The sequence below is a fragment of the Alternaria infectoria genome (assembly GCF_024043175.1).
Source record: "Alternaria infectoria strain BMP 0036 chromosome Unknown scaffold_4, whole genome shotgun sequence".
NCBI classification, from domain to species: Eukaryota; Fungi; Ascomycota; class Dothideomycetes; order Pleosporales; family Pleosporaceae; genus Alternaria; species Alternaria infectoria.
In genome coordinates, this window is record NW_026250693.1 from 1,191,717 (window position 1) to 1,213,737 (window position 22,021).

The window sequence follows — 22,021 nt, forward strand, 5'->3', positions numbered from 1 at the left end:
ACCCACCTGCTCTTGTGGTTGCACTACCCTCGCTCGCCAGGCACCAAGCAACAACGTGACAACAACCTCTCTGGTTGCATAGATATTAAGGAAAGATTAGTAACGTACCGACTTGAGTCCAGGTATCTTCTTTGTGACTAACGCCTTTTTCTGTCCGGCAATGTTGTGGTTGTGAGTAAACGTAGGGTGTGAGTGTACCAGATGGACCCTGAAGAGCGCGCTAGCAGCGGATTGGCTGCAAACGCAAGCTGGAGCCGAAAGAGGAAGCCACGCGGTGTTGGATGAGTCCGAGACATGTTATGACTGTACAGACTCAGACCGAAGAAAGCATGGAAAGCTTGAGAGTCATGAAGCCTATTGACTCCATCACACATTGCACGAACTATCCATGCAAAACGCAATCTTGTAAAACGTCGAGGCTAGCCTAAGAAACTGCCAGGCCAGCCACACATCATTAAAATATCTACAGCCATGCTCATCAACACTTTTCTCCCCATCCATCTCACAATGAGCATATCGAATCTCTCCCCTCCATGGCTCCGATATCAGTGTAGATAGAGAAAGATGTAAAACAAGGAAAGCTCAACGAGGGAATCACAGCTATACATGCGAGGAAAATGCAAAACCGAAAACGCCCATTCAGTCTCTAATCAAGTGAGAAAAAACCGCAGACAGGGAATAAAGCGTAGTAGTGGTAGTAGTAATGTGTGGATAAGGAACATGGTCAGATCGCTAGCATAATGCGAAACGTGACAGGAAAGAGAAATATGATCGGTTATTTACAAAAAAGAGTCGTAACGGCTCGTCAAAGTAGGAAAACAGTAAGGCGCGGTATGCAAACAAGTCCACCCGTCCTACCGACGCTGCAGGTACTACCTGGGCGGGCTCCTTGGACTTCGTGGACTCCGTGGTGGGCTCTTGGGCACTGCGGGCACGTCCGGTACATCTTCTTGATCCTGACGAAGATGTTCCGGGGCCTCGTCCCGTGTTATTGTTGCTCTCCGTATCGCGTTGCGTAACCGGCTCATGACCGCTGGCTGTGTATTGGGAGTACCATGTTGGTAGCTGTTCCGGTGGCCTTGGAAGCTGTTACGGCTATGCGAAGACTCAAGTCGCGTCAACATAGCTGCCGATGTAAAGTCGTTGCTTTGCTCGAAACTAGGGCGTACACGGTCCATAGACATGCGTGCACGATCGAAGCTCGGTCGCACACGATAATCGGTCGACATACGGTGGGCGAGAGGAGGAGGAGCTTCCGTTGTGGGTGCGGGTGGAAGACCTTCCGTAGAGCGGCGGAAGGTGTAGTCGGTGCTATTACTGCCATTTTGACTTCTTGGGTTATGCGTCGTAGCCGTCGGGGCGACTGATGGTGGATAGATGGGACGCACGTCTTCATCGGTAGCATCGGCGTTAGCGGCTTTGTACTTTGTAGCGTCGGGTTCCGACTTGTTAGAGTCTGACTCACCAGCCACCTTCTCGGGCGGTGGAGGAAGGTAGGCGTCAGTGTCTCTAAGGTAGTCGAATTTACCTTGCTTGACTTGCTCTCGGATGATGTCCGCGTCGAGGGGGAAGTACATTTTCTGCACAACCTTGAAAATGAAGCGCGGAAGTAAACAAGCTATCGTAGCGCAGAGGACGTAAGCCCAGAAATTAAGAGTACCATATGCTTCGGCACCAGCTTTGTAGAACTGAGCACTCGATGTGAAGGAGGTGTACACTCCGGTCCAGAACCAGATGAAGAGAGTACTGATGACGACGATGAGGACCATGAGCCAATCCCAACGGTAGGTGTTGTACAACACGTAAATGTTGGCAGCGCAAACGGCGGTAGTCGCAGCATAGATACCCATGCGTCGGAATTCAGCCAGGTCCAGTCCGTTGGAAGTCGCGAAAGTAGCGGGTGCAAAGATCTCATACAAGAAGAAGAAAGCGACCGCGGATTGGTAGATACCGTCGACCATGTAAGCCCTGGAGAATGTTAGCAATCTTTCATACGCTCTGAGAATACTGTACTTACCAGAACTTCGGCTGGCTCCATTCCTTCCGCTCGATACCACGACGGTACAGCTGTGGAACGGCCAGAGATACTCTATCATCGACATCCTGATCCAGAACACCCATGACGATAACAGGGAGTGACGTAAACGCCAAGTTGAAGAAGATAATGTACGTGTAGTCGAAGATATACTGGCTGTCGAAGTTGGTGTAAATCTGGTACCAGAAGAGAGAGAACGTCCAGATGATGTTCTTGTAGAAGAAGTTGGCAATCGTCTCTGCAAGTCTGCGGTAGGACCATCGACCATGAACAAGCACTAGACGAGTGAGGAAGCGGAATTGACCAATGGCGTAATCAGAGGACATGACGGCTGCGCGTCCCTCAACACCAGCGATACCGACACCGACATGGGCTTCTTGAATCATAGCGACATCGTTGGCACCGTCTCCGATAGCAAGAGTGAGACAGTCCAGGCCGGTCTTCACCATATTGACGACAGCTGCCTTCTGACTGGGACTGACTCTGCAGCAGAGAACGGACCGGCATCGCCTACACAGAAGAAGGAACTTTCTCTTTACCGAATCATCCAGAGCCAGCTTGAGAGTATCTCCGTCAATGATGATGGCATGCGTAGGTGGTGGAGGTTCGTGATCGTTTTGAGCGGCGGCTAGCTCTTCTTCAGAGCCTTCCAAGCCGAAGATCTTCAACTTCTCGTCAAGCTGGGCTTCCACGGAACCGATGTTGTCATCGGTAACCTTGAGAATGATGAGGTCCATGTCGTTATCGAGTAGGTTGCAAGAGAACCCAATGTTGATGGCTGTCTCAACTTTGTCACCCGTTAGGACCCACAGTTTGATACCAGCTTGACTGAGGAGAGAAATCGACTCTGGCACACCGTCTTGAAGTCGATCTTCGATGGCAGTTCCTCCGATCAGCCACAGGTGGTTTTCGATGCGATCAGAGACCTCTTCCAGCTTATCTTCACGCCCCTGGATAGCGTTGGCAGCGATGTCATAATCCCTGTTCCACTCTTGATATTCCTCTTCGGAAACCTCTCTTTGAGCGATGCACAGTGTTCGGAGTCCTTCTCGTGCAAACATTTCCAGGTGTTCACCGGTGTCGGCACGGAGTTGTCGCTGCTCATTGGGGATCAATCTCGAGTAGATCATGCTGTCGGCTCCCTTGCAGAAGAGGACGATTCGGTTGTCGGGCATTCTGATGATCGCGCTCATGCGCTTCCTGCTGGAGTTGAATTCCAGAGTATTGAGAACCTGGTATTTGCGCTCTTCTCCCAAAACATTGACAACGAGACGGTCGTCTTCACGGCCTACGAATGTGAAGCCACAGTCGCGAGCAGTGGCGACAAGTGCAGCTTCGTCGGGCGATTGTGCTTTGAACTCGATCTTCGGTGGGTCGCCTGGAGTGCGTTCGGTAACAACAGTATGACAGAGGGCCAAAGCGATCATGAATTCCTCGTTGGCTCTCTTCTGTTCCATTCCAGAGTCTCCACGCAGGTCGTCGACATAGTCCGGGGCAATGAAGGTCAGGTCGTCGTCCCACAAGTAGGGGTTGTTGTGCATCTTGCGGATCCCCTCGAGCATCCGCACACGGTCGCGTGCTATCTGTTCGCGGGCTTTGGCACCCTCCACTTCGACGTTGATACCCTGTCTGCGTTGCATACCTGCTTGAGCCTCCGTGTACGCTTCTCCGTAGGGCACACCATTGATGGTCGCCTTCTTGAACTCCATGACGTTTTGTGTGAGCGTTCCCGTCTTGTCCGAGAAGATGTATTCGACCTGACCCACGTCGTCGGAGATGTTCCAAGACTTGGGCGTACATGGGTAATCGAGCTTTGCGTAGTACATGTGGATGTCGCTGTAGATGAAGAGGGCCTGCAACGTTCGAATGATTTCCAAGGTGATGTAAAGAGAAATGGGAACCAAATTCTGGAAGAGAATAACGGCAGCCCAGAACGCAATGACACCGTCTGTGGCAGGGTTACCTCCGTAGGACCCATATTCGAAGAAGGAATGGGTGGTGTCGTCCCGGGCCCATGTGACCCCAAGCACGATTCCAGAAACCAGACACATGGCGGCCAGGATGAAAAAGTTGTATACAACGTTCCAATTAAGTTCTTTTGATATCCTGGCTCGCTTGCTAGGCGTGATACCAGAGTTGATCATGATCTTTGTCTCTTCTCCGGTAAATACGACAACGCCCAGCACCCACTCAGTGTTTCGAAGTTGGCAGCCACGGAGGATGAGGTTGTTGATAGAGATAGGCTCGACCATCTCGTACGGCGGTGCTTCAGGGTCCTTTGCATTGTGCTGCTGCCATCTGATGGCTGCGCTGTACGAGTAGAGGTTCGAGTGGGCGCCTTCGCTCTCGATGACGAAGTCGGCGCGTTCGCAGTGTCGAGCGTGTCGCACTTCTCGGGTGCAGTGCAGTGCGTTGCGCACCTTGAGGTTCGTCTCACCGTCCAAGTTCTTCGTCTCGACATAGCACGCGCCGTCGTCGGAAGAGGTGGAGAGAACAATGACGTCGGCGGGGATCTCCTCGTCGTTGTACAGGCGCACAAAGTCGCCGACCTGAACGTTCTTCCAGGCGTCCTTCTTGAAACGTGCCTTTTCCGGGACCGTCTTGTTCGGGTTCAGGACGCTTCCCCAGAACTTCTTTTGCACACCGGGATTGGCGTCTGCACCGCGGATCTTGTCTCCTTCTCCTGGACCGGAAGTCAATGGAGGGGATTGCGCTGGGGATTGGCCTGGGAGCGGTGAAGGCACGGGTGTCATCTGGATGTCGTTCTCGCCGCCAAAGTAGGATTCCCTGTGCGATGCGATGGATGCTCTGCGGGTCTCGTGCGAGGGGCGCGTGCCGTCGACAGCGTTGTCGTCGCCGCCTTTGCCCTTTGCACCCTTCTTGTTCTTCGCGTTCTTCATCAATCGCCATGTTGAGATTATGCCCTTGGTGGTAGCCTTCTTGATCCGCCGCCATAGCGAAATCGAGTCCTCGGCCGTGTTTACGTTGTTAAAGTCGACGAGTCGGTGGACGGGCGCGTTGTTCAGCTCATTGTCGAGGACGGTTCGCCGCCAATCTTCTACTCCGTCCTTGATGGAGGTTACGACAAGAATGACGATGAGGGGTACTGCGTTCAGCGCAGGATTACTGGCGCCGAAGATTGAGAAAATCTAGACGGTCACGTTAGTCTGGGGGTGTCGGAAATGCCAGAGGGGTGGTACGCACGCCCAGGATAATGATAAACAAGAAGTAGACGTTGGCGATGTTGTGGAACTGGAACCACAGGTTCTTGGGTATGAAGCTGAGGGGCGTGTATTTGGCGGTTCTTATCTTGTTGCGGGCGTAGTGTGCGAGGGGCTGGCCTTCTTCGTCGCGCTCTGTTTGGGGCAGGGGCACGTTGAAGTAGACTCTGCGGCCGGAGTCTTCGTGGTCGGCGCCTGCATCTGAACTCTCAGGGGACTGGTCGTGGTCGAGCGGCGGCCCGCCTTCTTTGCCCAGCGAGTCTCGCTTCTCGCCGCCAGAGCCTATGCGCCGGTGCAGGCGCTCCTTGAGCGAGTGTCGCTTGTTGGCCGCTTTGATGCCGGTTGCGCGGTGTGTTGCCCCTGCGTGGCTCCCGTCAGCGCGTGCTCTCAACTCTGTGCGGTCAGCGGGTGGTGTCACTCACAACGTATGCGCTTCTGCGGATGTGACACCTCGGTCTCATTGGGCTCCATGTAGGGTTCCAGCGTCATGGTGCCTGTCGTCGGGGAGGCGGCGGCGGTGCGAGGGCGGCGACGGCCTGAGCCGGGAAGGCTCTACGCGGCGCGGCAGGCCAATTCGATCGTGTCGGACGCGGGTGGGAGGCGACGGGTGCAGTGCATGTAGTGCCGGGCGGGTGTTGAGGGGCGGTGGGAGCGTGGTGGTGTTGTTGTCGCGGAGGGTGAGAACAGATGGGCGCCCGTGTAGTCGGATATTAAAAGATGCCGGACGAACTTGCACGCAGAGGCGGAGCGACAGGCAGGCAGGCGATGCGACGGGCGATGAATTAGGCGGTGCAGTGTCGTCAGTACACGATGAGGCCCAGCAGCACGAGGGGAAACAGCGGAGCGGCAGGTACTTCGACAGACCCTGACAGTGATGAATGGATGGATGCGATGCTTGCCATGTGCTTACAGAAGCATCGGCGCGGGAAGCACACGCCTCGCACTCCCTCGGCCGGCCGCTACGGTCTTAACAAGATGCGAGCCTAGTTGCTCTTGGAGGACCCGCACTGCGATCTGATCATTAAACGCACCAACACAGGAGCATTTATTTCTGTCGCGCGCGTTGGCGACGCGTGGCCTGGCCGCTCCAGCACAGAGGCAGTAGACACAGTGCACATCCCCATCTCAAAGCTCGGCAACAGTGCCTCAGAGGGAAGAGAACACATCCTCTGCAACGCATGGCCCCAGCATGTCAGCAGTCAGCACTTGGGCTTGCCAGTGCCAGTTCATGGACTAATCGCAGCGGAGCTTCCGCGGGCCACCGCCAGCAGCCCTTCTAAGCAGGTCGAGTGGAGCATCATCTCAGCCCTCAGTCCCTCGACTCCGCTGTGCATGGCGTAGCCGGGAGATCCTCAGTTCCGTGCTTCGTACAACTCACTTTTCACAGCTGGCACTCGGATTAATGAAGCGTCTAGAGCCGCATCCATGTGCTTAATATAACACCTCTAACGGTGTACGCCTTTGAACCTCAGATCTGATACTGCCCAGCGCAGCGAGAGCAATGCGAAACCGTTGAAACAGACGTCACCACTCTGTGAGGGCGGCACCGCTCGGATGCGAGCTACTTTCCGCAGGTGAAAATGGACCTCCGTCCAGCGACATTCGGATGCCGGCCAATGCGGATTCCGATGCATGTCGTCAATGGCAAAGAATCTAGCCCGTCTGCACGCCCTGCGCCAGGCAGCGAGGCGTCCACGGTGGAATGCGCCCAGATGCTTAGCCCCGGGTCAATTCAGGGCTGTTCGTCGACCTGGCACGTGACAGCGTGCTGTGAACTGTGGAATTATTCCCGGCCTCTGGGCGCCTCACGCGTCACGACGTTACACCACCAGGCACCCCACCCGTCTACACCACCACCCCTCTGTTATTCTCCGCCATGAAACCCCAAAAGAAAAGCATCCGAGAATTCTTCTCGCCCGTTTCCAGAACCCCTCCGCCTGCTGCTAGCCCGCAAACCACGTTGCCTCAGAGAAGTACACGCCTCCCACCAGTATTGCTGCCCCAGGCTAACCGCACTCCCACTGCAGATGCAAACAATGCGCCTGCCCGTCAGTCAAACCCGCCAAGTTCTTCTGGAGTGGCACAGGACGCAAACTCACATGCCGCCCATACCCCGCTTTCCTCGTCAAACACACCCGCGTCCAGCGCGCCGTCCACGATGAGAGCTGCGAGTGCCGATGCGCCGCCTTTCAACCCCTCCCAAACATCCGCAAACTCGGGCGCAAGCAAGCGCACCACATCCAATGGCCAGCAGGTGGTTCTCGACTCGGACGATGATTCTCTACCCGACCTTGACTTTGGTCTACCCACCCCCAAAGTCAAGACCATCGTCACGACCACCACCAAACGTTCTAAGCGCATGTCCGAAGTCCAAGAGAACGGTCTACAAAAGCCGGCCAAGAAGGCCAAGGATAACAAGAGCAAGTTTGATGTACTTGTAAAGGCGGCCCACAAAAATCTCGAGACAGAGCGGCAGATCAAGGAGCACAGTGCGCTTCTGGACCAGTCCCTTGAAGAACACGCAGATACTACCCTGGCACTCAACGAGGAACTACTTGGCCAAGCTGTGGACGACGACGACGACCCAGAGAAAGCGCATCGCCTCCTTCAGGCCATGCAGAGAACAAATGCTACACAGATGGAGAGCGTCTACCATTTCTTCCAAGATGACTCGGACTCAATACAAGCGCAGCCCAAGTTCCCCCTCAGCAGCCTGCCTAAGCATGGATGGGTCTCGATTTTTAAAGGTGGGATGGTTACGATGACGACAAGCTGGATCTATTGCTAACATGGTCAAGACTCCCACGCCAGGGACCAGGCTTTCATGACTGGCTTTGCACAACAAATCTTTCGAATGCAACAACTACCCGAAGAACTGGCTTCCTGGATGATTGAATGTAGTGCGTATCGCACGAACTTGATAAAATGTCCCTGCTAAGAACTGTAGTTTCCCAAAGTCGGAATGAGGCACTTAGCTGCAGATACATTGAGATCTTGGAATCAGAACCTCACAACAAGCACCTCCGTACGCTGCTTGATAACGACAGGCTAGATTCTTTATTCGGGGCAATGGGTGCCAATACAACTCAACTCAAGGCGCAGAGTGAACTAGTCCCAATTTCAGTACCACGAACCGAAACTAAAGTCTTGCTTCCTCCGTCACTGGTCTCTGCCGCCAGACTACTCCAACATGCAGCGCCAGTGTAGGTGGACTATATACATGTATGGTACTTTGCTGACTTTGGTAGGCTACGTTCGAAAGCTCGAAGGCGTGCGCTCTCTATTCTTTGCCACGTGTGTCTGGATGACCGAGTTGTTGCAGATGCTCATATATTACACATCATCCAGGACGCTATGGAAGCTCTCATATGCAACCTTGATAATCACAAAATGACCTCCACCGTAGGGAGTCCTCCACTGCAACACGATACCCAGGCTCTAATCTCTTCACAGCTTAGCGATATCATCTCCCAACTACTTGTCAAAGTAACGCATCCTCTGCTTCAAAGGAACCTAGTCTGTTCGTTCCCAGCGACTTCACCATTAACGGCATACCTTCAACGCCACTTGGCTCTCGCGTTATTAGTCTACCCAGTACCAGTCGATGTAGAACTCTCAGACCCCAAGCTGCCTGACATGATTCACCAATACCTGGACAAGTCTTCGAACTTCCGAATAGACAAGGACACCGACTACGAGCACCTCACCGCACGTTTGACATTGCTTGACATTGCCATTGGGCCTGGCTTATTGAACGTCCCGTATCAGCCCCTATCAAGTCCAACAACGTCAGAAACCGGCTCGTCTCCAGTCAGGGCTCCAGTGCCAGCGTCATCAGAAGTCAAAGATTTCAACAACGAGGTGGATGCGCTTGCTCGGCAGTCCCAGCTACTCAGCAACTCCATCGTCGAGGCTGGCGCTGCGGTGGATCTTACCATCATGGACGCCAAAGATTCTATAGAGAGACTACGCGCACGACTAGAGCACGCTGTGCGGATAGGCGGAAAGAAGGTCTACAACGTCTTTGGTGATGAAGATGAACACACAAAGCCAAATCTCAGAAGGTTCTTTAAAAGCACGAGCAAAGACGCGCCGAAGAAGTCTATCTTCGACGAACAGGACGATGTAGCGGTATCACTAGCCGATGACTTGAAAGCCTGAACGGCCCTGTAAAGATGTTGCTCCGCAGACAAATTCAGATGATGCAACGACACTCGCATTGACAGAGTGTCAGTCTCAATAAACAACAATGTGCCAGTTTACCTCTCGTGGAAATTATCTCAATTGCAGAGACAACACCACCCTGCGCATCTTGACGAACCTTCATTGGAAATTAGTGAGAATCAATATGAGATGATCTATCAATACAGATATGTAACGATAATTCGAGATCGTATTGAAAATTGTCATACGATACAGCGCGCGATCCTATAGTTCTGTAACGCACCTGTGAAAGCGAAGTTCGCATCACCATCGGCACAGCACTTGGCGCCCTTCTCCGCGCGACAATCTTGGGACTTCAGGGGCGATCTACAGGAGAAGCCAAACCGGCGTGTCCCATTGCAGCGCGTCCGTCGTCTTCGCAGACTACCCAATGCGAGAAAACCATGCAATTTCACCTACTGCAATCCTTCGAAAACTAGCGTCTTAGCCAAAGGGTCTAGACAGGAGAGAAAAATCATGCGCGCAGCTGTATCCGTGAGGATGCTCGGTCGCGGCCCACAAGAAGAGATTCATCTCCTCCTGTCACATTGCATGGCGGGGCGAGGACGCGGCTTACTCATCTAACTACTGTACGTGCGTGCGTGAGGCGGGTTCTTGGCTGAGAGACCCGCAGGTCTTGCTCATTAAGAACACGTGTGCAGAGATACTCGTACAGATGGATTGCAAGGCAGGCAGGCGGCACGGGTACGCTTCACGAATGGCAGATGCACCTGGCGACATGGGAAACAAGTCCTTCCAGATGCACGATGAGAGAGCTGTGGCGCATGCAGAATGCTGACTCGTTATCTGAGGCGGTGTGATGGTCCACTGACGGAACATGTGCAAGCTAGCAGGTTGCGTACCGTGGAAAGCTGGGAACGGCCTCGGCCAGGGTGCGAAGCGAAGAAAGGGAACGGGGACCTCTAGATTTCGCGCATCTCAAAAGAGCGCGAGTGTTTGGGATAGTACGAAGGAACCAGATTTCATCTGCCTCGAGCACACGTAGACAGTTCCTGTCCGATCCACGCGCCTCTTCTAGCCCTAACAAAGCGACCGAAAATGTCGCGCATATCGAGCCTACATGCCGAAGCCCACAACCCGTGACACATCCCATCGCAGGGCCATCCCCATACAAACTCCACCTGAAATAATCCCGGTGGTAAAACATACAGCTAGCCCCGTTCTGCCACCACATGCATGCAGGTATCCTTGGTCTCGGTAACAGTTCTTGTTATTTCGGATAGCAGTTTCCGCGTTTGAACTAGATGCCGTTTGCCGATGAACGGTTTGGCGGCTTTGCGGGATGGTCCTTGTAAAAGTAAATGCACTGCTGCACTCGATGAGAATGCGGATTAGCGGCCTTTGTCCGCGGCGTGCGGGCGAAGAATGTGACAGTGACAGCTGTAGTGAGGGCTTGGGGAGGCTTGATCTGTTTTGGTATTTGGTTTGTTTGGGGGTTGTGTTTTAGGTCGTGAGTTGGTGGGCTGGAGACGGGAGAACCCAAGGATTGTCATGACTATGTCAACTTGTGATGTCGATGAGACTCATATACTATTTCCATGCGGGTCGCGAATCTAAATTAACGCGTGGTATCCAGATCTATATACACAAAGAACGCTAAGTGCAGAAGCGATGCAAAGCTGAATGAAACCAACAAAGCCAGTCGTAGGGAGTATCAGCGCTGCTGAGTCCCCGTCATTACTTCCACATCACCAGCTGTAGACTATGGAGGGAAAGAAAGAGTCGTTCGATTGGACATGTACGTTCGTTGGCTTCGCTCCCGGCTCTTCCAAAAACCCCTTCTTTTTTTATTTTCAAATCATCCAACCGACTATATCCCACCAAGTCCGTTCTTCTCGTCAATGTGTCTGTAGCGCTCCTGCTCCATGCGGTACTTGAGGACCATGGCAACGCAGAGTACGAGGATCATGTCCACGCCGACGATGCCAAAGGCGGCAGTGAAAACGCGGTCCAGGTACGTGTTGGCGAATGAGGAGAACTTGCCGATGCATCCTCCCTTCTGAGCGGCGACCAGGGTGTTTTGGCATGTGCTGTCCTGGACGAATGGAGGGGTGGTCGAGTTCACGTAGCCGCAGCAGTCAAACTGTTCCTCGTCAGCTTGTGTGCACACCGGCGTGGACGTGCGGAAAATGCGCTTCTAGTGCTGACGCCAGTCATGGAGGACTCACCTTTTGCTGCAGGAGACTCTGAATAAGCGGCGACTCACGGCCCCAAAGTACACTGAGGTTGGTGCGGGTTTGCAGAGTTTCCACCCAGATGGCAATACCGAGTCCGAGTGTGAATGTTGCACAGATGACGACTAGCCAGCCCTGAGTACGAAGCCAGCCTCGGTTTGTTGGAAGGAAGAGTGCAGGGAGAGACAGCAGGAATGTGACGAAAACGAAGATGGCATTGACGACGCCAGCTGGATAAGGTGTTAGTTGATGTTTCTTGAGACTGCATGTTCATAGGCGATGCGTGGGACGATGCGCCGCCACAGTGGTGCCAGAATATCGATTCCTTCAACACCACCCTCATCGCCCATTCGTGGAAGCCGTACCTGTCAATGGACACTGGCCGAGCAGCAGGTTCTGTGTGACGTTGTCTACGGTCGGAGTGGCGCGCATCGATTGCTCAGATATGAGGGAGAAGCCCAGCAACAGTCCTCCACATCCGGCGAAGAGGAAATCCATGCCCACAAAGGCCATCATCAGTTTGGTCGGCATCTTGACGGTAGTGCGATTTGACGGAAGAGACTGGAGAGAAAAGAAGAATTGGACAAAGAATGGAAGTCGAGCGCAGCGGAGCCGTCCGGCGTACTCTCGTGAACTACGTCGATCAAAGCGATCAACGCGAATTATTAGATAGAAAGTAGCGAAGAGAAGAGAAGGTGGTAGCAAGAGCAGCGCTCGCGCGGAAAATGCATGGCATTGGGGACACGGGGGCCTTGAGCATTAAGAAGCACTGCGCAGGCGCGTCGCAGTTGGACCACGGCGATGCGTGGGTGGTTTCAGTAGTGTTGGAGCATGGTGGGCGGCCAATCACGGGCGCGAACGGGCATAATGGTTCGATGTTTTGGCGCTGCGACGTCGGTGAGCCACAGACGAGTGGATCGCGGCGTGAGGATGCGACGAGAAGTTTGGAACATTCATCAGGAATTACTTGAGATGCAGTGCGGCATTTGGCTGTCACGAGGCGCGGTGGTGGTGAGTACCCAGCTGCTGCTGCCTCACGCAGGCCGCCACCAACAGCGCAGGCGTGCGGGACGAGGGAGCAGGCTAGACCGTCGCTGCAAGCGAAGCGAGATCAAACGGGGAAGGTGCGTAAGGGAGGTGCTTGCCTGGTGCTGGCTTGGTGCAGCCGCGGCTTCCAGCACGACCCACGCAGCACCACCGTCGTGGGATGCTCTGGAGTGGCATGAAGTGCATGTTTGGCGGATGGACAAGAGCAGCGGGCGGCAGAGTTTGGCATCTCGTCGGAATGCCTGTCTGCTGCGCGTGTACTGTCTGCTGTCGCCTGGGTAGTGTGAACTGTAAGACGGACAGGAGTGGGAACCGACATTCACCAGTTGACCGTCAATCTGACTTGAGCGGGACTAGCGGCGGCATCCCACCAATCAATACGAGACGAAACAGCGGGGCCTGCTCAGCTGCCTCTAGCGCAGCCCTCGGCCTGAGAGGGACGGCGGACTTTTCATGTGGAAAGGCCGCTGCTGTTCATCTCCAAAAGCGACCTGACAGGCCAAATTCTAGTGGGAAGGGGTCAAAGTTAGTATCAGCACGACGGGCGCGCTGCGCTGCAATCTGCCAGTTCATGCGTGTCGCGACGGCGGCGAGCGAGGCTGGCGGCCAGGGCAATAATTGTCGATCTCCGACTCAGAGCTGTGACCAGGGTTGCGCTCAAGCGCATCCGCCCCCAGTTGTGTGGATAGTTGAGGGCCTGCCCGCACCAAAGCAGCCAAAGCAGCCGTCGAGAGAAATACTTGACCACTCCCGCCGTTTCATTCCCAATACCGTTCGTCCCTTTCCTTCCTCAGACAGCTCTCGGGCTATAACACACCTGCACCACTCCGTCTGTCCCTGCGTGCCCGCCAAGCTCCACAAGCTCAGGGTTCACGAGACCACCGCTGCCTCTTTTTGCACGCTCCCAACGGCGCGCCAAAACAAAGCACTCGCCGCACCTGATCCCCCAGGCCGTCTAACAGGTACGTTGCCAGTATCTTTTCCGTCTCCTGCGAGGCCTGCCGCGCCAGGTCACGCTCCCCGGCACCAAGCCCTTCGACCAGCACCCCCCAGCCACTGGCGCAGCACGGGCCCCCGAGCAATTTAGTGCCTTCCACCGAGCACAGTGCGACCAAGCGTTTCCTCCCCCGCGCACCTTTTCCTTGCATTCCTGCTGCGCCAACAAAGGGACCAGCCCCGATCTTTTAACAGGCCGCGCTTCCTTTTCCTATTGAGGGCGTCCTAAGAGTCTAACCCAACTCAAGCTGTCTGCAGTTCCTTCTGTAACATTTTGCGCGTCTGCCCAAACCACGCAAGAACGCCTGCCAACTCCCCACACTCGGCCCAACTCAGCTTAGGGCCTTCGTCCCCCAAACACTGCGGGTAACCAATCTTTGTCGCGACTCACCACCATGGCCAGCGAAATCACCGAGCACGACCAGAACGCGTCGCCGTCCGTCCACGACGACGGCAATGGCACCATGGGCATGGAGAACCGCGGCGTCAAGCGTGCGCGCGCCGCTGCCGATGACGACGACGACGACGATGACAAGCCCGGCCGCGAGCGAAGAAAGATTGAGATCAAGTTCATCCAGGACAAGTCGCGTCGACACATCACCTTCTCCAAGCGCAAGGCCGGCATCATGAAGAAGGTACGTTGGTGCCCCCGTCGCGCGCATCGTGTGGTGCATCTGCTCCCGCGTCGCTTGAAACCGTTGCCTGCACCGAGCGCTCCGCTAACCTCCACCCCAGGCCTACGAACTGTCCGTCCTGACGGGCACGCAAGTGCTGCTGCTCGTCGTCTCCGAGACTGGCCTCGTCTACACCTTCACCACACCCAAGCTGCAACCGCTAGTCACCAAGCCCGAGGGCAAGAACCTCATCCAGGTACGCTGCAACCACCCACGCGCCTGTCGCATTGCCTTACTAACCGTGCCCAGGCCTGTCTCAACGCCCCTGAGCCGTCAAGCGGCGACGCGAATGGCGTCGACAATGACACTGTCGAGTCGCCAGAGGACAACCACGCCCAAGTGCCGCCTGGTCAGCCACGCGGAATGCCACCCAACAACCAGCCCATGCCCCAAGCCTACATGACGCCCGAGGCTGCCCTGCACTACCAGAGCTATCTCCAACAACAACAGCAATCAAACCAGTACCCCATGGCGCAGCAAGGCATGCCCCGCCATCCTGGCGGCCACTACCCCCAGGACCAGAAGCTGGGTTAAACGTAATACACACATACTCTACCACTTTGGTAGCAGGTCACTACTCGGAAGGCGCATAGTAACTGGATAGGGATACCCACATAATGGCAAAAGTAATCACGGTGTCGCTCAACGACCAAGACGCAGGTGCATGCATGCGAGTTCGCATGCGACGGTGTAGCGAGTGAGAAGATATGATGTGGGCACGCAATGTTGGCGGGGATGCACTTGCACTTCCGGACGACTGTACGTCTTACGTGGATATTGGCGCAGTCTGTGGTTTCTTTATTCTCAGTCGTTTGTTCTCGATCAACATATCTAGCATCTCCTGTCACATTTACCAGGCGCGGTGTAGACCAGATCTATAACTCTACTCATAGTCTCGGTCCAATCCAGCACCTTAATTCACTCCAAGCTAGCCTCGTGGGCCGCTATCCGTGAGGGCTTAGTCTGGTCTGGGCATTGCTTCCTATTCCGTCGCTCGAACTTGCCTTTCTGGGAGAATAAGCTTGCCACCACAACTCAAAACCCTGAAGTGTCCGCGGAACCACTCCTTGAAGTGATTTCTACAAAAACTCACGTTACCCGCTGTTTTGATTTCTCTGCCGTGTCTAGCTCACCGGTGCAAGAACTAACGTCCACACGCATCACTTAACTCCTCTCAGATGCCCTATTACCTCTCTCCACTGGACTGCAACGTTTGTTTCGCAGTGAAAAGCAATGTGCAACGTTGACCCCAGGCTCGTGCGCGACACCGATGACGGCTCGATAACGGCTGGGAGCTGGGAGCAAGGCTCTTGTCGCGTACCGGCTGGACTGAACTAGAGACTCGAGAACACCCTCGAGGAAATGTGACATCCGCAATCGCACGACCATGCTCGCCTAGCGCGCCGTCCTAGATCACACCATGTACGTGGAACCACGTACGTCCTTCGGACTCGATGTACCGGGAGGCTTTGCAGAGCCAATGCAACACTGGTACCGTCTACCTCGAGGTTTGCTTTACCCACTGGCCAAAACGACACTCGGTCACCATCACGGCAATACCCTCCAAATGCATGACTACGTGACTGCGGCATCTGGCTAATACGTCGTACCAAGTGGCAGTCATGTAGCACACAACCAGCCGATGGATGCGAAAGGCGCACGCCACCTACTCCTTCGGAAGTATCTCGAGGGCTGGGGTACCTAGAAAGAGGTTGTTGATGAGATGCAAAGAGCGCCACAGTGGAGCGAATGAGGCTGTGCGAGTGTGAAGATGTTCTCGAGATGCCGCTGAGCGTAACTGACAACAAGTCGTGCGATTCCGATATCGCTCTCACATTGACATCACCAAGAAGAGAATGTGTGTTTTGCGTAGGAGAGAGATGAAAGTTTGTCGCGAGATACAGGTGGCCTCAAGACTGACAGCTGTCGTCATAGGGCTGATCCCAATTTAGTCAGCCAGCGGCTCTCGAAAATCACTGCAAGGTTACAACTACGGACCGCACCGCGGAAATCCGCCGAAGGATACCTACGCCGGGTCATGGACACAGCATCGATGCAGTGCGACTGAAGTCTTCACGCTTTGTACGCTGTCCTCTGTGCGTCGGGTCGACATGGTGGAACTAACTAGCACTTAGCCTCCATGTCAGTTGTGTAGCGCCTGTGTAGGCATCCTGGGGCCATCTCACATCATTTTCTTGTCTTTGCGTATATGTCGCAGATCAATACTCTTTCAACGTTGATTCTTGCTGTTGGTCGCTTGTGTGCTACTAGACGCGTCATTTCGCCTCCCGGGTGCGGATGTCTTCCCGTAGATGGCCTCTTTACTTCTTTGAGCGGTCCCCGCGTTTAGGAGAGCTAATGCCGGCTCTTAGGGAGTGTGCGTTATAGGCATTGATCGGCGATGTCTTTTATATGTTCGACGCGTATTTCTTTCTACCTCGACGGTAGGACTTTGGGTCTTGATTGAAGATGCCAACAGCGTGTATCTCTGGCATTTGCCGCTGACGAAGCACTCAGAGTACGCTACATGGAATTAAAGTATATACATTGAGTCGACCTCGAATACACCTATGGTCACATGCTCCTGGTGGCTTCTTGCCAGTTTCCATATCACAATAACGGCGATGTGTTCTAATTCTCTACGACTGATAGTCGAGAAAACGGTAGACAACGCGACACAAATTCGACATTTCTCTGTCGTTCCATCTCTACGAAACAGCTCGTGCTTTCTGGATCATATATGTCAAACATCGATCAAGATACCAGAGTTCATTAACCTAACATAAGTGGAAAGACCACCATTCCTCATGTACAGCGTCTGATCATAAGTATCCGAGTACCCAGATCTGCTAACAGGCTCAGTGCATCCATAAAGAACGTCCAAACCAAGCCGGGTATACTCCACTACAAGGCAGATCCCAAACTTCACACGATGCGCATGTCGTGAACAGCTCCGTCGTGGCTATGTTGGGGTGTTCTTATTCGGCTTCGTTGACAGCGTTCAATTTGTAGATCTCCCTGTTTTGACCAAGCCTTGAAACTCAAGCAAGAATCCAAACAGAGCTTAAGATGACAATAAAGTGTATCGTGCACTTGTCTCAACCACCATTCCTTTTCCATGCCTTCGCGTCCCTGGCTGCAATGGTATGTCTTGTGGCTCTTGCTGGCTCGACCCTGTTGCTATATTGAGAAATGTTGTAAGCTTCCTCAGCACTGAATTTACAATGGTCATGTCCTTGGTTCCGTATACAAGACCTGTTGAACTGGGGAATATAAGTTGTAATTCTTGCTACCTCCGGGCTGATAGCTTCATCACTAAGTTGGGATTCAAGCGTTTGCATCCATGGATACATGCCGCCATCGCCTTCGTGGTCCCCCGCGAAGGAAAGGGGTGGAGGTGTGAGTTCGGCTCCAAATTGTGGATCTGCTCAGGTGGTAGAGTTATAGGCTTTATAATTCAAACGCCCGAGGACATCACCACGTGTTAGTTAAATGCCGTGCCAGTGACTTCTTGTTCCCCGCCTTCTCTGCGTTTGATGCGAGGCTCTCATCCGTAATGTGGCCTTAGGAGGTTTGTTCCACTTTTTGAATCGTGCTGGCTTCGCAAGCCTGGTGAATGTCTGATCTAAAAAGCCCAACGCTGGCGTAAGGTATCATTAAATCCAGAATAAATCCAGGAATGCGAGTTTCGTGACGTCCTGAAGTTGCTGTGGGGATGAAAGAGGAAGGTTAATAGGCTTGGCAATTCGGACCCGTGGACGCGAAAGTGGAGCGCGCTAGTGGACCGCGTCGCGTTTGCATGGGGAATCTCTGATGCACTGACGTCTGTGATGTACCTTTCTTCTGCCCAACGCACCGCAACCTCACCTCGCCCTCACCCCTTGGAGCCCGGCAAACGCTCTCCGACTGACGCTCCTTTGACAGATATAAGACCACCCAACTGCCTGCGCGCCTTCGCTCCTTCTACAACCACCTGCGCCGGGCATTGAACGGGCGCGACGGACCCTGCAGGATAGATAGCATCCCCTAGATAGTCACAAGTGTAGCCCCCTGTGCTCGCATAGAGGCTCTGAGGACAGTGAATGCTGAACTGCGCTTCGTCATCTCGGAGGGACTGTGAGCGGGGCGTCGTCCTAAGCAGGAAGGGCCTGGGTGAGGCATCATGGCGGAAATCCTCGAGAAGATAGAGTAAGTACTGATGTTTACCAAGCCTCGTCCCTATCACCCCGATTGCTTCAGGTCCGCCTGGAATATTGCTACACGTACCCTCTCGTCCTTACCAGCAGCTACATCCACATGTCAGACATGGCTAACCTTGTGTCTCACAGCGAGCTCCAACAGCTACCCGAAGAACAACATCTATTCTGCCCTCGAGTCGGCGATGACGGATCTGTATACTACGACGAAGACGTTGCGGCATACCCGCCCGAAACCGACCCCACCGAACTCGCCGACCGCAAGCTTAAGCTCGAAGCCGCCGAAGACAGGAAATGGACCGCGCTTAAGGCAACCGAGATACTGGCATTCGACGGAGAGGAGGCAGCACCGCACAAGGAGTGGCTAGTCAGCCGGCTGAACAGCCTCATGCAGAGCTGCGATGTCTGTGTGAGGGTTTTCCACCAGAGCAGAGCGGAATGGCGAACACGGCTGATCGACTCCTACGATGAGGACAACATTGGGGATTTCTTACAAGTGGTAGACAAGCAATGCCTGGGTCGCATACAGAAGGGCTTGGACGATGCCAACGACATACTCAGCAAAGCCGAACCGAAGACGCGCTCAGTCCGACTGTTACCGAACGAATGCACATACGGCTTCTTTGAAGCACTCAGCTGTGACGCCTTAATACGAAACGAGGAACTCCTCCAGCGACACTTCGATGCACCATTCGACATGGTGCAGACGAAAAAGCGATTGAAGGTCCAAACATACCTCCCTGCGATGACGAGATTCCTGTTCAGCAGAGTCGACAGGCGGCACAAGTGGGCGACGGAGTCATGGTCAACTTTCAAGAGGCCCATGCTAAAGTCGGAGTGGGATTGGGCTGTACGGGATTACGTCACGAGTGTTATGATGAAGGTTCAGATGAGCAACTTGGACTTGTCCATCGTACCGCTCTTCTGGGGCGGCATGCGGCTCATAGTAGCAAAGATGGACAGGGACTTGATCACGGACTCTCTACGGGGCCTTGATGGAGACTTCTATCGACTGATGCTTGATCACCTCTCACTGAAGTCTGAGGGCTTCCTCGATCTGATTGCGACCATGAAGCAGCTGCTGGAGAAGTCACCGATCGACTACTGGGACGGCATGAATGCTGTCACCCCTTCCATTGCCACAGTGGTAGAGCAGGTGTTCAATAGCCCTGTCTTCAATCAGCTCCTTCTTGCAACGGCGGAGGCAAATGAGCAGAACATGAACAATCTTCACGCTGCGTTCAGCTGGATACCCATCTTCCTCGACTCTATCAAGCTATCCAACCTTGGACCGTCTGTCCGACCTTTTGCACAAGCGCTACTTGGCCGCTGTCAGTCCGACCGTTACCCCCCTGCGGCTAGAGCATACTGCTACAAAGAAGGTCTCAAAGTACTGGATTACGCCTTCAGGAAGATGGGCGAAGGCAAGACCATCGACAAGTTTGTTGGCCAACCAACCGTCAACGGCATGCTGGATTTGCTATCGACCTTCATACAGTCTCTCGTCACGAGCCTCAAAACCTTCAAGCAAAACAAGGAAAATCAAGAGGATATGCAACTAACCCTCTCAGTGATCGAGCATGCATTCAAGCTGGAAGCGCAGTCTCTCATTGTCGAGCGGCAGCTTATCTCTGCGCAGCGACCATCGCCCACCGAAACGCCCCCATCAAGCCCCCTATTGAAAACGGTTCTACGAGCAATAGGGCCCGATAGCTTAGAACTTGCTACGCATTTGCTGATAGCTGGGAGGGGCTTGATCGGTATCGAAACACTGCAGATGAAGTCGGGTGTCGACAAGGTACCCCAAACGGTACGACACTTCAACGACCGTTTCAGACTACTTTCTCAATCCGTTACCGATGTTGTGGAGAAAATGTCAGAATTCGACCCCAAATTACTGCAAGCCTTGTTCGGACAACAGCCTGCAGCAAGCGCCATCGTCTCACTAATGTTTTCGTCCACGGAAGACACTCGCAACTCCGCTATTGAACTTCTAAAGGTCATTAGTGGGGAAGAAGAGCGCCGAGGAGCTCTACAACATATCTTGAGAGCCCATTATAGGCACGTTGTTCGAGGCATCTCAGACTCAGTCCGACAAGTTCGGCTGAAGAAGGCCTTCGCTCCAGCACCAAGTATGATCCGGACATGTACCGACATTATCGACATCCTTTGCAACTCTCAAGACGGTATTTTGCGAGGCCGAGAATACGACTCCAACGACGCTGCAGCAACAATGAACCTATGGGAGAGCCTATGGGATTCACTAACGATGATCTTCGCCACCACTGAAGCCTGGAGCAACTTGGGTTTCTACGACAAACACATGATGATGGACTTTTGCAGAGACACTATGCAATTTGCCGATGTTCTGTTCGACCAATGCAGCATCTTTGCAACTGCGCTGAAACCACCGACCGGCGATGAAGAAGAGGCAACATCAAAAACAGCGTTACTCAAAGAGCTGCTTGCTCGGCCTGCAAACGCGATGGAAGGTCTGGCAAAATGGCTTCGACTTCGTGACGAGTTTCTGTCTAGTAAATCCGTCACTTTGATTAGCAAGCTTCTTGTTCGTCTACATCGTGTGTCTATCGAGATCGACCCCGATGCGCTCTCGTACATGGAACGAGTTCTCTCAGGAGACGTCCGCGCGAAGCTAAGTCAGACGCAACAGGCCGAGCTGCAGCAAGCGCTTGAAGAGCATCTGGGCCGCCCGCTCGTGAAGGAAGAAGAGCCCGCGCAACCCAAGCAAGCCTCTATCAGCAAATGGATGGCTCCTGGAACGGCACAGTCTACGGCAGATGCTAAAGCTAAGTTGTTGGCCAGCATGACTTCCGGGTCTAGTAAGTTCCAGGAGCGACGTGAGCAGATGAGAGCCGCCGATGCGAAGGCTGCGCAACAGAAAGCTCTCAACGACAATAAGAAGAATACCCAGGAAGAGTTCAAGCGCAAGCGGCAGGCCGAGAAACTGAAGCGCGAACAAGAGAAAGCTGCTGCGATCGCTAAGGCAAAGGCAGCCCGGGGCGCTTCAGGTCTCACCGCCGAAGCCGGCTCTGGCCTCGAAGGCTTAGGTGTCCTGGGCAAAGATCAAGCTGCGAAGGGAGAGGGATTGATGCATTCTTCTGATGAATCATCCGACTCAGACGGTGACATCGATGAGGATTTGTTTGGCATCAAGAAGACTAAGGTCAAAACTGGACCGAAGACGAACATTGTCAACGAAGTCAAGATTCAGATGCCGACCAAGAAGAAGAGAGCTCAGCGTTCTGCCAAAGATATGCGTGCTCGTCTGGCGCCTGATCTCAGCAGTCTGCACCGTACTATCCTTGGCTGGAACTACTTCCACGAAGGCGACTTCCCACCCAAGTCTAGGCCAGACCAGTACTCTAAGGTTCTCAGTACTTTTCGTACACCTAATGATTACCAGAACACGTTCGAGCCTCTTTTGACTCTGGAG

At 53.8% G+C, this 22,021-nt stretch overlaps 4 protein-coding genes across 4 annotated transcripts; 2 read left to right on the forward strand and 2 right to left on the reverse strand.

Moving 5' to 3' along the window:
* Positions 1-872: 872 nt before the first annotated feature.
* On the reverse strand, positions 873-5,745 carry J4E92_003404 (uncharacterized protein; the record flags this gene model as incomplete). The annotated part of the gene is made up of 4 exons (XM_051494802.1): positions 873-1,968; positions 2,018-5,184; positions 5,240-5,616; positions 5,679-5,745. The coding sequence occupies 4 exons, from the start codon at positions 5,743-5,745 to the stop codon at positions 873-875; spliced, it is 4,707 nt and encodes a 1,568-aa protein (XP_051355095.1).
* Positions 5,746-7,414: 1,669 nt separating this feature from the next.
* On the forward strand, positions 7,415-9,417 carry J4E92_003405 (uncharacterized protein; the record flags this gene model as incomplete). The annotated part of the gene is made up of 3 exons (XM_051494803.1): positions 7,415-8,003; positions 8,055-8,156; positions 8,843-9,417. The coding sequence occupies 3 exons, from the start codon at positions 7,415-7,417 to the stop codon at positions 9,415-9,417; spliced, it is 1,266 nt and encodes a 421-aa protein (XP_051355096.1).
* A 1,873-nt stretch (positions 9,418-11,290) lies between these two features.
* On the reverse strand, positions 11,291-12,185 carry J4E92_003406 (uncharacterized protein; the record flags this gene model as incomplete). The annotated part of the gene is made up of 3 exons (XM_051494804.1): positions 11,291-11,563; positions 11,649-11,884; positions 12,020-12,185. 3 exons carry the CDS (start codon positions 12,183-12,185, stop codon positions 11,291-11,293), a joined length of 675 nt encoding a protein of 224 aa, XP_051355097.1.
* A 1,907-nt stretch (positions 12,186-14,092) lies between these two features.
* J4E92_003407 (uncharacterized protein) lies at positions 14,093-14,905 on the forward strand (the record flags this gene model as incomplete). Its single annotated transcript, XM_051494805.1, has 3 exons — positions 14,093-14,332; positions 14,433-14,567; positions 14,621-14,905. 3 exons carry the CDS (start codon positions 14,093-14,095, stop codon positions 14,903-14,905), a joined length of 660 nt encoding a protein of 219 aa, XP_051355098.1.
* Between the last annotated feature and the right edge of the window lie 7,116 nt (positions 14,906-22,021).